Below are 12,485 nucleotides of genomic sequence, written 5' to 3'. Positions count from 1 at the left end.
TAGAGGACACCAAATGAAATGAATGGGTAGCAGGCTTCAAACTAGTAACAGAAAGTTGTTCTTCACAAAGCAAATAGTCAACCTGTGGAACTCCTTGCTGCAGGAGGCTGTGAAGGCTAGAACTAGAACAGAGTTTAAAGAGAAGTGAGATCAAGTCATGGAGGTTGGGTCCATGGAGTGGTATTAGCCAGGGGGTAGGAGTAGTGTCCCTGCCCAAAGTTTGTGGAAGGCTGGAGAGGGATGGCACGAGACAAATGGCTTGGTCACTGTCTTCGGTCCATCCCCTCCAGGGTTCCTAGGGTTGGCCGCTGTCGGCAGACAGGCTACTGGGCTAAATGGACCTTTGGTCTGACCCAGTATGGCCATTGTAAGCTCAGGGCTAAGGGTCGGGGGTCTCAGTGGACCACCTTGATTTTCATGCACACCTGCTCCTGGGTGGCCAGGCTGGCAGTTCTCCTGCCCTAGACGGCCACTTTCCTGTGCCTAGTGCGGAGGTCATGGACGAGGTCCACGATGTCCGCACTAGACCAGGCGGGTGCCCGCCTCTTGCGGTCCCGGGCAAGCTCCCGGGAGCCGCCAGCCTGCTCCCGGGAAGAGGGGGAGGGCTGGGGGGCATCGGGTGGCTGGCTCGAGCCGTGCCAGGTGCAGGGACTGCTGGCTGGGTGCTGGCAGGCTTGCACCTGGCACGGGCACCATAGCCAGCCCGTGCCCCTTTAAGGTGTCCGGGGCCGGGAGGGGGGCATACGAGTTTCCCTGGTGTTGGCCAGAGTGGCCACCAGGGAAAGGTGGGGAGGGCTAGCCTCCCACTAGTTCGAATTAAGGGGCTACACACCCTTTAATTCGAACTAGTAAGTTCGAACTAGGCTTAGTCCTAGTAGAATGAGGTTTACCTAGTTCAAACTAAGCGCTCCGCTAGTTTGAATTAAGTTCGAACTAGCGGTTTGCTTGTGTAGTGCCTATCAAAGTTAATTCGAACTAACAGACGTCTGTTAGTTCGAATTAACTTTGTAGTGTAGACATACCCTGGGAGACCTGGACACGACCGTGGTCACATTTGCTGCCCTGGGGTTCCTGAACTGTGATGGAGCCTTAGATGGGACCCACATTCCAATCCGAGCACCGGACCATCGAGTGGCCCAGTACATTAATTGAAAGGGCTACTTTTCAGTGGTGCTGCAGGGCCTGGTCGACCACCAGGGACACTTTACCAATATTTTTGTCAGGTGGTCGGGTAGGGCACACGATGCCCACGTGTTCAGAAATGTGCTGTGGCTGATGAAACCCTACACCGGGCACCTGGACCCCAGCAGGGACTAATTCAATGCCTACCTGAACGGGGCCCGGATCCAGGTGGAGTGCGCCTTTGGCCATCTGGTGCCTGCTCACCCACTTCGACATGGGGGAGCACAACATCCCTGAGGTGGTGGCGGCATGTTGTGTCCTCCATAACATTGTGGAGACGAAGAGGGAGGTCTTCCTGTCTGGGTGGGCGGCAGATGCTGGGGAAAGCCTTCAAGCAGCCGTAGACAACTGTCATCCGACAGGCCCATCAGGCTGTCTCTACCTTGCGGCCCTATCCCTTCCCCACCACAACCCCTCCCTTCACCCTTTCCTTGACCTCCCAATAAACATACCAGTTTGGTTTTCAAAAAAAAATGCAGTCTGTATTAATGAAACATTCTGAAAAGGTGGGCAGGGGGAGAAAGGCTCAGAACTGGGAGGGGAAGGGGGGTGGCTCATCGGAGTTGTGGTCAGCTGGGTCCGGGGAGCACAGGGAGGTGAACAGGAGGGGGGCTGGAAAGGAGCCAGGGTTGACAGGGGAGACATCATTTGGGGAGGGAGCAGAGGCATAGCAGGGAGTGGGGGGCAGGTGAATAGGGAATGGGCATAGCAGGGGGGGCAGGGGGGTAGAAGCCAGGAGCAGAGGCATCAGGTGGGTGTGCCTTCATGTGGGACATGACGGCACACATGTCACACTGCTGCATCAATTGGTCCCAGGCACGGTCCCACCACTCCAAGTGCGCATGGTCCTTGTGCACCAGAGTCTGGTGGATGTCAACAAAGGTCACTGGTGTGCTGGCACATCAGGTCCTCATGCACCCTAGCACACCTTCGGGTCCCCCGGGCTCTGGCAGGTGGCTGCGGTGGTGTGGCTCGGCCTGCGGTGGTGTGGTTCAGCCCGCAGTCCTGGCTGTGAAGAATACAAAGAGGGAGAGGCGTCAGTCATCCCTGCAGACACTGTCTCTGAGGCCGTGCCCTCCTCTGTGAGCAGAAACCAACAGTCTGCAGCCCACAGGAGGGGGATGTCCTGAATGCAAGGCCATGTAGGGCCTGCACAGCAGGCCCTGTCTCACAGGGGCCCCAATGTGCCCAGAGGACCATGCTGCCCGCTTCCCTTCCCCTCCCCCGCCCACGGACAAGCAGGTAAGAGAAGTGTCTAGTCACAGTGATATCCCCTGATGGGCAGCAGAGGAGCCGGGAGCAGCCTGGGTCTCCCTGGGGTCCACACACACAGTAGCAGCTTGCGGGGCTGTGAGCGAGAGCAGTTGCTGCCTTGCATGTGCACGCATGCCCGTGTGCTGTGTGTGGCACTCCTCTGTCTGTGTAGGGTTGTGCCTGTGCCCTTCTGTCAAGTCTGCTTCCAACCGGGGCAGCCTTCCTCCCGCTCCAGGGCAGGACGTGTGTGGCCTCCCCTGAGCCTGGGAGCAGGATCCCACCCATGTTCATGGGCTGCCTGCTGCGTCCACGTGCCACACAGTAATGCAGCACATGGTTGCATGTGCACGGACCGCACCACGATGTCCAGCCCAAGCAACACTTGCCCCCCCGCCGCCTGTGTGCCCGCCTCCCCTGCCCTGTGAGTGTGAAAGTGAGGCCACTCACCTGAAGATCCCTCCCCAAGCTTCCTAGGAGGCCCAGGAGACTTCCTGGCTCAGTTGCACCGTCTCCACGGAGAAGGTCACAGTGCCCATCTCCTCCTCCTCCAGCTGTCCCTGGTCCTCCAGCTCCTCTTCCGTGGAAACCTCTGGCCAGGCAATGACGGGGGTCTCAAAGCCAGAGTCGATAAGGATGGGTGGGGAAGACATTTCCCCAGCCCCCAGGATTTGGTGCAACTCCTAGTAATAGGGGCAGGTATGGGGTCCTGCCCCTGAGCGCAAGCTGCACTCTCTGGCCCGTAAATATCCCTGACAGAGCTGGTTTACCTTACTCTGGACCTGTTCCAAGGGCCAAGGTGGGTGTCTGCATTCCGCTAGGGACTCGGCCATCTGGCCATAAATGTCCGCATTGCGGCGCTTGGCCAGGGATCTTGTAATGTCTCCTCCTTGCTCTACAGTTTGAGGAGGGACTGGATCTCCGGGCCTGACTAGGACGAGGTGCGCCTCTTTGTCCCCCTAGGTGAGTCCTGGGTCCCCAGGGGCTGCTCCCTGCGAGAGCCAGGAGGATTGCGAGGGGCTTGAGGCTCGGCCATCATAGCAGGCTGTGGCAGAGAGAGCTGCACGGTGAAATGCTGCTCTCTGGCCAGCTTCCTGCCACAAGGTTTGTCCAGGGTGCCTGCAGCTTTAAGAGGGGCTAGGAGACAGGAACTATAGCATGGGTTCCCAAACTGGGGGGGGAGGAGGAGGCATGAAGAAATTCCGGGGGGGGCACAAGGCGACCCAGCCTCCCCCCCATCCAGTTTTGCTGCCCCGCTCAGTTCCTTTTTTTTTTGCTCAACAAGTTTTGCTGCTATTTTGAGGTGGGGGGGGGCCATGAGGGTTTTTCAAAAATCAAAAAGGGGGGGCATGATGCCAAAAAGTTTGGGAACCACTGAACTATAGAGTTGTGATTACTTTGTATGGAGTGGCCACCAGGGCACCTGTGCTTTTTCCTGAGGCCTCTTCTTCTGAAAAAAATCCCTCCTCCCCGTCCACACACACCTTTTTGCGAAAGAGCTCTTTCACAAAAAGGCTTCTTCATCATAGAATAAGGATTACTGCTGTCGGAAAAAGCCCTCTGTTCTTTCTATTTACAGTAAAACTCCAACTGTCCGGCATCCAGTGGTCCAGCATTCCTGATAGTCCGGCACCAACTGGAACCTGGAAGTGCTCCGGCCAGCCGGACAATTGGAGCTGCTCTGCCCCCGGCTTCCCCAAGTCCACTGCTGGTCAGTTTCAGCAGCGGCTGACTTGGGGAAGCCGGGGACAGAGCAGCTGGAGTGCTGCTGGGTTGGTCCTGCAGCGCCGCTCAGGTGAGGGGTGGCGCTACGGGACCAACCCAGCAGTGCCCCAGCTGCTCTGTCCCCGGCTTCCCCAAGTCAGCCGCTGCTGAAACTGACCAGCAGTGGACTTGGGGAAGCCGGGGGCAGAGCAGCTGGGGTGCTGCCGGGTTGGTCCCGCAGCACATCCCTCTCCCACGCTGTGCAGTTCCCCGCCAACCCCCCCACCCTAGACCCCTCATAGCCCCCCTTCCGGTACTCCAGCATATCTGATAATCTGGCACCCCTTGGGTCCTAAAGGTGCCGGATTATTGGAAGTTTACTGTACTTGAGAATGAACTCACTTGCAGTGTGGACGTTCCTCAGGTTTTGTTGGAAAAACGGCCATTTTTTCAACAAACTCTGTAGTGTAGACATACCCTGAAGGTAAGCGTGGAAAGGAAACGGGGTACGAGGACAGGTCTGGAGTGAAGCTGAGATGAAAAGAATGGAAGGCAGGGAGAGGCTGTGTTGGTATAAACAGCCAAACGCACACAGGGCAGAGAAAGTCCAGTTAAAACTGCAGAAAATTCTCTGAATGTCCAGAGGTCCCTACTTTGGCCATTTCTGCTCCTACTAGCTGGAGACGCTGCAGCTAAGCCACATGGGAAGGGAAGAGGGAAGGCCACTGTTGGAGGACAGGATACTGGGCTACATAAATCTTCAGTCTGACCCAACAAGGCCATTCTTATGTTATGTAGGCACCACCTTGGTCCTAGTTTCCCCAGAGTAGGGGGATTTTCCCCTGAACTGTTCAGGGTTCAAGGAGATGCTGGTGTCAGAAATGGTTCCATGGGGCCCCATTTCCCCCCCATCCTTGTGCAACATGTCCTAGTTTTGCTCTCACTTTGACTCCATGAGTTAAGGAGGCAGCCCCAGAGCACCTTTAGAAACTGAAGCTCCAGGCATCTTGGGGTTTGAAAAGGGATGCACTGACCTCTCCAGGAAACCTATTTTCAGAGGTTCTTTGGTTCTCGTGGAAAATTATCTACAAATGGTGCATGATTCTGTTATGTTCACCTCACCCAAACACAGCAAACATCTGGTGTGCCATCACTGGAAGGCATTTCATCCTTGCAAGGAGAAGAATTTTTGAAGTCATGAGATTACTGCTCAGTCATAATGACTCATCTTAGTACCAGAGCTAATTCAAAGGAAAATGAAAAAGTAATTTCCTTCTAGAAGGAAAAAGGGAATTGCTACCAAAAATCTGTAACAATAATACTGTTAGCTAACTAACTTGTAATTACCTAGCTATCCAGAACTATTTACTTAATGAAGAACAGGCCACACAGTGAGCAAAGAAGCTTGAATACTGCAAGTTTCTGAGGAAGGGAGAAGAAACGAAAGGCAGGGTCACTCTCTCCTTTTGTCAGGCAGAGGCCCAGGAATATTCAGGACACAGGCATGGTCCCCAAAGGACATTGCTGGCCAAAAGAATCTGGACATAATTGTATTGGAGGCATGCTCACCAACACTGAAATACATATGGACAAGAACTTGAAGTACAGCCCATTCATCACTAGAAAGGCTGGATCAGCTGTCTCCTGGAATTCAAATCAATGTCACTGTAGCAGGTTACTACAAGACCAAGTTTACCCTTTGAATGCCAATAAATGGTGGTGTAATATTTAAAATATTATGTACATTAAAACAGATTATTATGATGATGTTGATTTTGTTTTCATACTGTGCCTCTATATAATGGAAAATATATACCTAGAATAATCATCATCAGATTAATCATCATCATCCCCCAAAACACTTACAATATGATTTCCAATGTGTTAAATTTTCTGTGGGTTTATCCCTGTTCACCATCAATTACAGTCACACAGTTTTCTATGTTACCTATAACAAAAGCAAGGTCTGTTGGGTAAAATTTGTAAATAGAGTATGTGCTACCAAGAAGCCAACATCTTTAAATGTTGTGAAGTGCTGTCTTAAAACAAATGGTTTTATTTTGAATGTCACTGATTATAAATTAGCATAGCAAATTACTATTAAGGTAAAACAATAGACCTCAGTCAAGCCCCCAAGCAGCGGATGCAGATCCCATTGAATTCTAAAGGATTTGCACAGGTTTCCATTAGGACTGTTTTCAGCCATAGAGTTTAATGAACACAACATGTTAGTGAGAGCAGCAGAACTGTTAGAACTGATTGCAGAGGACTTTTCTTACCTGTATTTCGCTGCGGGGTCTCAAACACTGAAACTGTGTCATCACTCAGAAAATAAGAGATAATGAACTGCCGATCCTTGTCAATGGGGTTATCAGTAATAAATTTTGCAAGAAAGCGCAGCACGTTACTTTCGAGGCCTTTTCTAAGAGGGCAGAAGAAGTGGCAAGAAATTCAGTATATAGTGTGATTAAACTTTTCCTCAGTTAGTGAGGCATTTTGTGAAATAAACTATGTTGTTCTTGATCTGAAAAGAAAATGGAATGAGGTTCTGTTTTTTTTTCAAAAATAGTTTTCCTCTTAGGTTAATAAAGCCAAGCAGGGTCAGCCAGATAGAAACACATTATTTTTCAGGGCACAATTGTTTCTATGATTGCTGATTCTGATTGCATTTGTATTCAATCTTAATTGGAAATCAGGCTCAAAGTTTATTTCCAGAAATGTAATGGGGGAAAAAACATATTTTGGATGTATTCATTTTCAGACCTAAATACAAATCAATATACATGTCAGGACTCTCGCCAGGAAATTTGGCCAATCAGTTTCTTTTTCCAGGTGGTTACTATTTAAATGTGAAAAGTTTTAGAAAGTTACTGTTTACAAATGTCCTGTAGTTATGTAAAATGTTACTAAGTCTTCTACTAGCATTCTCCTTTTCTGGAGGCTTTACACATGGGATACTGGACCTCAGATCTGCCATGCAGCTTTGCATTTCACACAAGACTCATAAATCATGGCACAGTCCATGTAACACCCAATGGAAATGAAAGGTGTTAATGTTTGCATATTGCTGTAGTACAACTGTGTGTGAAAACCAGCCGACAAACAAAGGAACTGTGACAAAATCTCAAGATACCATATTTGTGGCTGTTCTGAAATTCTTTTTAGTTGTCTACACCTGGAGCTGTGAGGTGTGACTGCTAGTTCAAGTCGACATACTCACACTAAGGCTAATTCTACAATATGAGACTCTTCCGCAAGAAGAAATGCAAATAGAGTGCTCATTTGCATATGTCACGCTCTCATTTGCATTTCCTCTTCCCTTCTCTTTTGCGCAAGAGGTTTTAGTATAAAAAACGCTGTGTAGAAGGCGCCTTTTTGTGCAAAAACCCCCTTTTGCAAAAGAGCCATTCTTCCTCAAAAAATGAGGAAAAACGGCTCTTCTGCAAACGGAAATGCAAATGAAGTGCTCATTTGCATATGTCGTACTCTCATTTGCATTTCCTCTTCCTTTCCCTTTTGCGCAAGAGGGTTTTTGTGCAAAAAAGAGCTGTGTAGATGGAACCTTTTGGCACAAATCCCCCCCTTTTGCACAAGAGCCGTTTTTCCTCATTTTTTGAGGAAGAATGGCTCTTACGCAAAAGGGGGTTTTTGCACAAAAAGGCGCCTTCTACACAGCGTTTTTTTATACAAAAACCTCTTGCGCAAAAGGGAAGGGAAGAGGAAATGCAAATGAGAGCGCGACATATGCAAATGAGCACTTCATTTGCATTTCCGTTTGCAGAAGAGGCTCATAGTGTAGACGTAGCCTATCTCTCATTGAGCTAACATGCTACAAAAACAGTAGTGGAGCCATGAGGAGCAGCAGCACAGGCTAGCCATGCTAAGTAGGTACCCACAGAAGCCGGCTGAGTCATAGTTGGGGCAACCAGCCCTAACCACCCCTCAACCATTGCTTGTCCTACTTCAGCTATCCTACCTTTATTTAGTATGGCAGCTCAGTGAGAGCTAGCACAAATACATCCACTTCAACTGGGAATCACACCCCTCGCTCCAAGTGTAGACCCACCATCAAAGTTTGATCCAACTCCAGATGAAGTCAGGGGAGTCTGTATTTATTTTAATGGGAACTGGATCAGACCCTAATTTCACAGAAGACAGTGTTTGCCTACTTTATAGAAATGTTGAATGCAATGTTGCTAATCAAGTGTAATATACCTGGCATTTGGTGACATTTTACTTAACAGCACTCTCTCCTGCAGCCAGGAATTTAAAAAACTGACTGGAGTTCTCTTTCACTAAAGTACCTGTCTTTCTCCATAAATTTTCTGAAATCTTTCTGGGGAGGTTGGAGAAGAAGGCTCACGCAGGAGCATAGAGAATCCTCTTCAGAGCCAAATCCAGTGTACGGTGGAAACTTCTTTTCTATTTTTGGAGGAGGTGGAGCCTTGAATGGAATTGGAGTAAAATCCTCTATAAGAAAATAAGATAGCAAGATTTTTTTCAGATCATGCTATTCAATTAAAGATATTGTATTTTCACTATTAACATATTTGTATAACGTAGTAGAACCTCTCTTTTTTAGGGTGAAATGCAGGCCTTATTGAAATCAATAGCAATACCTCTATCATAATTTTAATGGGGTCAGGATTTCACCCATGCCCTATAAGATTTTTCACAAATCAGTCAATAGCAAGGCAAATATTTCTAAACAGAAGAACCAAATTTTCAAAACTACTTTTCAACTCTCATCCCTTGGGATCATTCCACAATTTAAATTTCTTGACTGCGATATTTTTTCTGCACTTTGTCAATTTCTATGTTTGTATTGGAAGATCTCAAATAGTTATGAGTAAAAAATCTCCAGTCATCTGAAGAAGTGAGCTGTGCCCACTAAAGCTCATGATACCATCTACACGTTTTGTGAGTCTATAAAGTACTACCAGACCATTTGTTGTTTCTTAAGTTTATCAAACAGTTATGTTAGTCTTGGCAATTTGCCAATAAATTCAGCCCTATCCCAAATATATCCACACTTTCTGAAGCTTTACTTTTATAGTCCTTCCCTAGACTCGGTTATCAGTACTATTCAAAAATATGATCCTTTTTCTCATATGAACATGACCAATAACCAGTCTGTCCTCTCTTCACATATGCCTCTCAACTCACCACACTGTTGTAAGATCTACCCTGATCCCTATGTCTAGCAAAAATCCTGCTGCCCCAGTGTTGACTACTGCTCTAGCGTGCCTTGGTTGCTCCCACAAACCTGTGTTTCGCAGTGTTACTACTTGTAACACCTATTGAGGCAAACAGCCAATATAAATATCAAGACAGATACAGATTTGACGATTATTTTCCCTGTAAATAGAGTTTATTAAACTGGAAGCAACATTGGCAGATGTTGGAAAACAAAAGTACAACACACTAAGAAAATCACGAGCCAGAAGTACATCACAGCATCCATGGTCCATGAAAGAACTGAGGGCCTCGGAAAGTCAATGTACAACAATGGCCACACAAAAAAGAATGTTTTTTCAAATTCCCAAATCTTGTCTCTTCTATGTGAAAACTGGCCAACCAGTGAAAACAGTGAAATTTACACACAGTTCTATAGAAAGAAAAATGGATTTAATGAATTTTTTTTTATCCCAAACATTCCCAACATTATTGTACTGTAGGGTTGATTTCAGCACATAGAGAGAAAAAAGGTGATATCTGGGGCCATGCAAACTTTTCTTAGAGTGTTTTTTCAATCTACATATCTATTTAGAACATGCTAATAAAAGAGCATAACAACCTACTCTTTTAATTCAGATTTATCTAATACAAGATTGTTGTTGAGTACACCAAGGATTCAGATGTCAGAATTTCATCTAAGTACAAGTCCTAATGCACCTTCTTCATCCTTCCATCAGCAGTTGCTTCTACTGCAGCATCGCCAGTTGAGACTAAGTTCTTAAAGGATAAGCTAACACTACCTCTTGAACCAATCAAGAGGAGTTTCTATAAAAACAAAGCAGACAAAGTATTTCCCTCAGAAATTACACATCTCCTTCCTACAATATAGTGCAACTAGTCCAGGGGGCCTACGTACTAAGTTGATACATAAAGAAGAAGTCTTCTGCTTGGAAATTTTCAAATTTTATACCAAAAACGACCTGCAACAGAGTAGCATCATTTATGCAAACACATGACAAAAACATTATTTTCTTAACATTGCTTCTGGCAATACTGACTCCCTAAAAATGTCAATGTAGTATGTGAGAAGTTACACATGCAACTCTAGTTAAATAAATACTGCATATTGAAAGGAGAGAAAACCCACATGTGAGTATGTATGTTGAATTACTAGGTGATCACACATGCATTCTCTGTTTGAAAAAGAACCATCATATTTATAGTATTGATTATTCTCAGTTACAGTATCTTAAGTGTGTCGAACTTACATAACAAATGGAACACTGATTAAGATCTTTCTTGCACCCCAACAGTGCCACCTAGTGTATGTCTAGTAGACAAGACAAAGATTACTACTAAGTTTAGTTTTACTCTCTTGGTACTCAACACTTGTACATTTGTTTTAATATATCAGTCATAATTGTAATCGACCAGTAACAAGTTTAATATATCACTAATAAATCAATATATCAACAAAATGCCATAACTTTCAATTGCTGTAGTATTTAAGTTTCTACTTTTTTACTTCATAGGTCCCATTACATAAAGCTAGTGTAGCCAGAAGGTCTGTGTAATTATGTAATATTCTTGTGTGATCTTCAGCTTTGGCCCTCTGAACCAATTCCTAACTATTTAATTATTTTCCGTGAACTCATATTTTATCTCTATCAAAGTCTTAGAAAGCTGTAGCAAAACAGTTTCACAGAAGTATTTTTGGACATTTGTAAATATGTCTCTTGCTGTAATAATCTGCAGAGTAACCCAATGTTCTTATATGTTGTTCACAAAAAATATCTTGCAAATCACTAGGGACCAATGCAGAAGATTAAGTAAAGTCCATATGTTCATTTCTGAATACAGGCAGTCCCCGGGTTACGTGGGTCCGACTTAAGTCAGACCCCTAGTTACAAACCGGGGGGGAGGACCCCGCTAGTGCGGGGTGCCTCCCCCACTGTCGTCGCCTCCGGCGGCGCAGGGGACACCCCCCCCCAGCAGGCCAGGGAGACGCGGATCGGCTTTTCTTGCCGCGGAGGACGCGGGCGGCGGGACCACCGAGACGCGCCGCGGTCCCGACACCCGCGTCCTCCGTGGTGAGAAAAGCCGCTCTGCGTCTCCCTGGTCTGCTGGGGGGGGGGCCACAGCTAGTGCGCCCCCCCAGCAGACCAGGCTTTTCTCGCCAACGCCTGGGGTAGAGCAGCTGGGGGACTGCCGGGTTGGTCCCACAGCGCCGAGATGCAGTGCTACTGGACCAACCCAGCAGCACCCCATATGCTTTGCCCCAGGCGTCCAGATTCAGCCGCTGTTGAAACTGATCAGTGGCTGATTCCAGGAAGCCAGGGCAGAGCAGCTGGGGTGCTGTCGGGTTGGTCCAGTAACGCCAAGGAGCTGCGCTGCGGGACCAACCCAGCAGCACTCCAGCTGCTCTGCCCCAGGCGTGTCCGATTCAGCCGCTGCTGGTCAGTTTCAACAGCGGCTGAATCTGGACGCCAGCTCCGACTTATATACAAATTCAACTTAAGAACAAACCTACAGTCCCTATCTTGTACATAACCCGGGGACTGCCTGTACTAGTGATATCTCAGCAACATTTTTGGAAGCTTTCTCAATTGATAGCTAATTTTGCATATGCAGCAGTTGACATCCCAGTGATCTGCTTCTCAACTATCTATCTCCTCGCTGGTCATCCCATATTACAGTGACCTTTTACCATCCCTCCAATGATGACTTTCTCAAGGTTATTTTCATACTCTATTCCTGATGTGGCCAAAGTACATAAGTTTGTGCCTATTGATTTCCAAGCAGAGCCCACTTCTTTTCAATAACATTTCTAACATAAGTGTTTTTCTTTTTTATCCAGGAGATACAGAAGAGTCTTTGCCAGTACCACATCACACAGTCTTCAGTTCCCTTCTCAGACTTCAGTTGGAAAAGCCCATTCTAGTACTCACGATATGGACATTCTTAATTTTCACATGGTCCGATAGGATCTTGTTTAATGCCTGGCACATTTGCACCAGCACTGTTCCATCTGTTTTCTTCTCACACAAACAAGGGAGCCAAGAAACAGTACAGATTGAAACTCTTAACTGGGACTCTCTGGTCCAGCAACATCAGGGACACGGATGTTCCAGGACCAGAGAGTCCCAGTGGAGAGCTAGCGCCTGGGAGCC

At 47.2% G+C, this 12,485-nt stretch overlaps 1 protein-coding gene across 1 annotated transcript in view; it reads right to left on the bottom strand.

The window, feature by feature from the left end:
- EFHC2 (EF-hand domain containing 2) overlaps window positions 1-12,485 on the bottom strand; it is an 82,085-nt gene that overhangs the window by 28,636 nt on the left and 40,964 nt on the right. The window contains exons 8-9 of the mRNA XM_006137936.5: window positions 8,442-8,607; window positions 6,417-6,559 (exon numbers count right to left, since the gene is read on the bottom strand). Of these exons, the coding sequence (XP_006137998.3) occupies window positions 6,417-6,559; window positions 8,442-8,607 (309 nt within the window). The remainder of the gene's footprint in view (window positions 1-6,416; window positions 6,560-8,441; window positions 8,608-12,485) is intronic.

Source organism: Pelodiscus sinensis, chromosome 1 (genome assembly GCF_052426305.1).
Source record: "Pelodiscus sinensis isolate ZL-2025 chromosome 1, ASM5242630v1, whole genome shotgun sequence".
NCBI classification, from domain to species: domain Eukaryota; kingdom Metazoa; phylum Chordata; order Testudines; family Trionychidae; genus Pelodiscus; species Pelodiscus sinensis.
The sequence above is the reverse complement of the archived record's forward strand: the minus strand, read 5'-3'. Positions and strand labels throughout refer to the sequence as shown.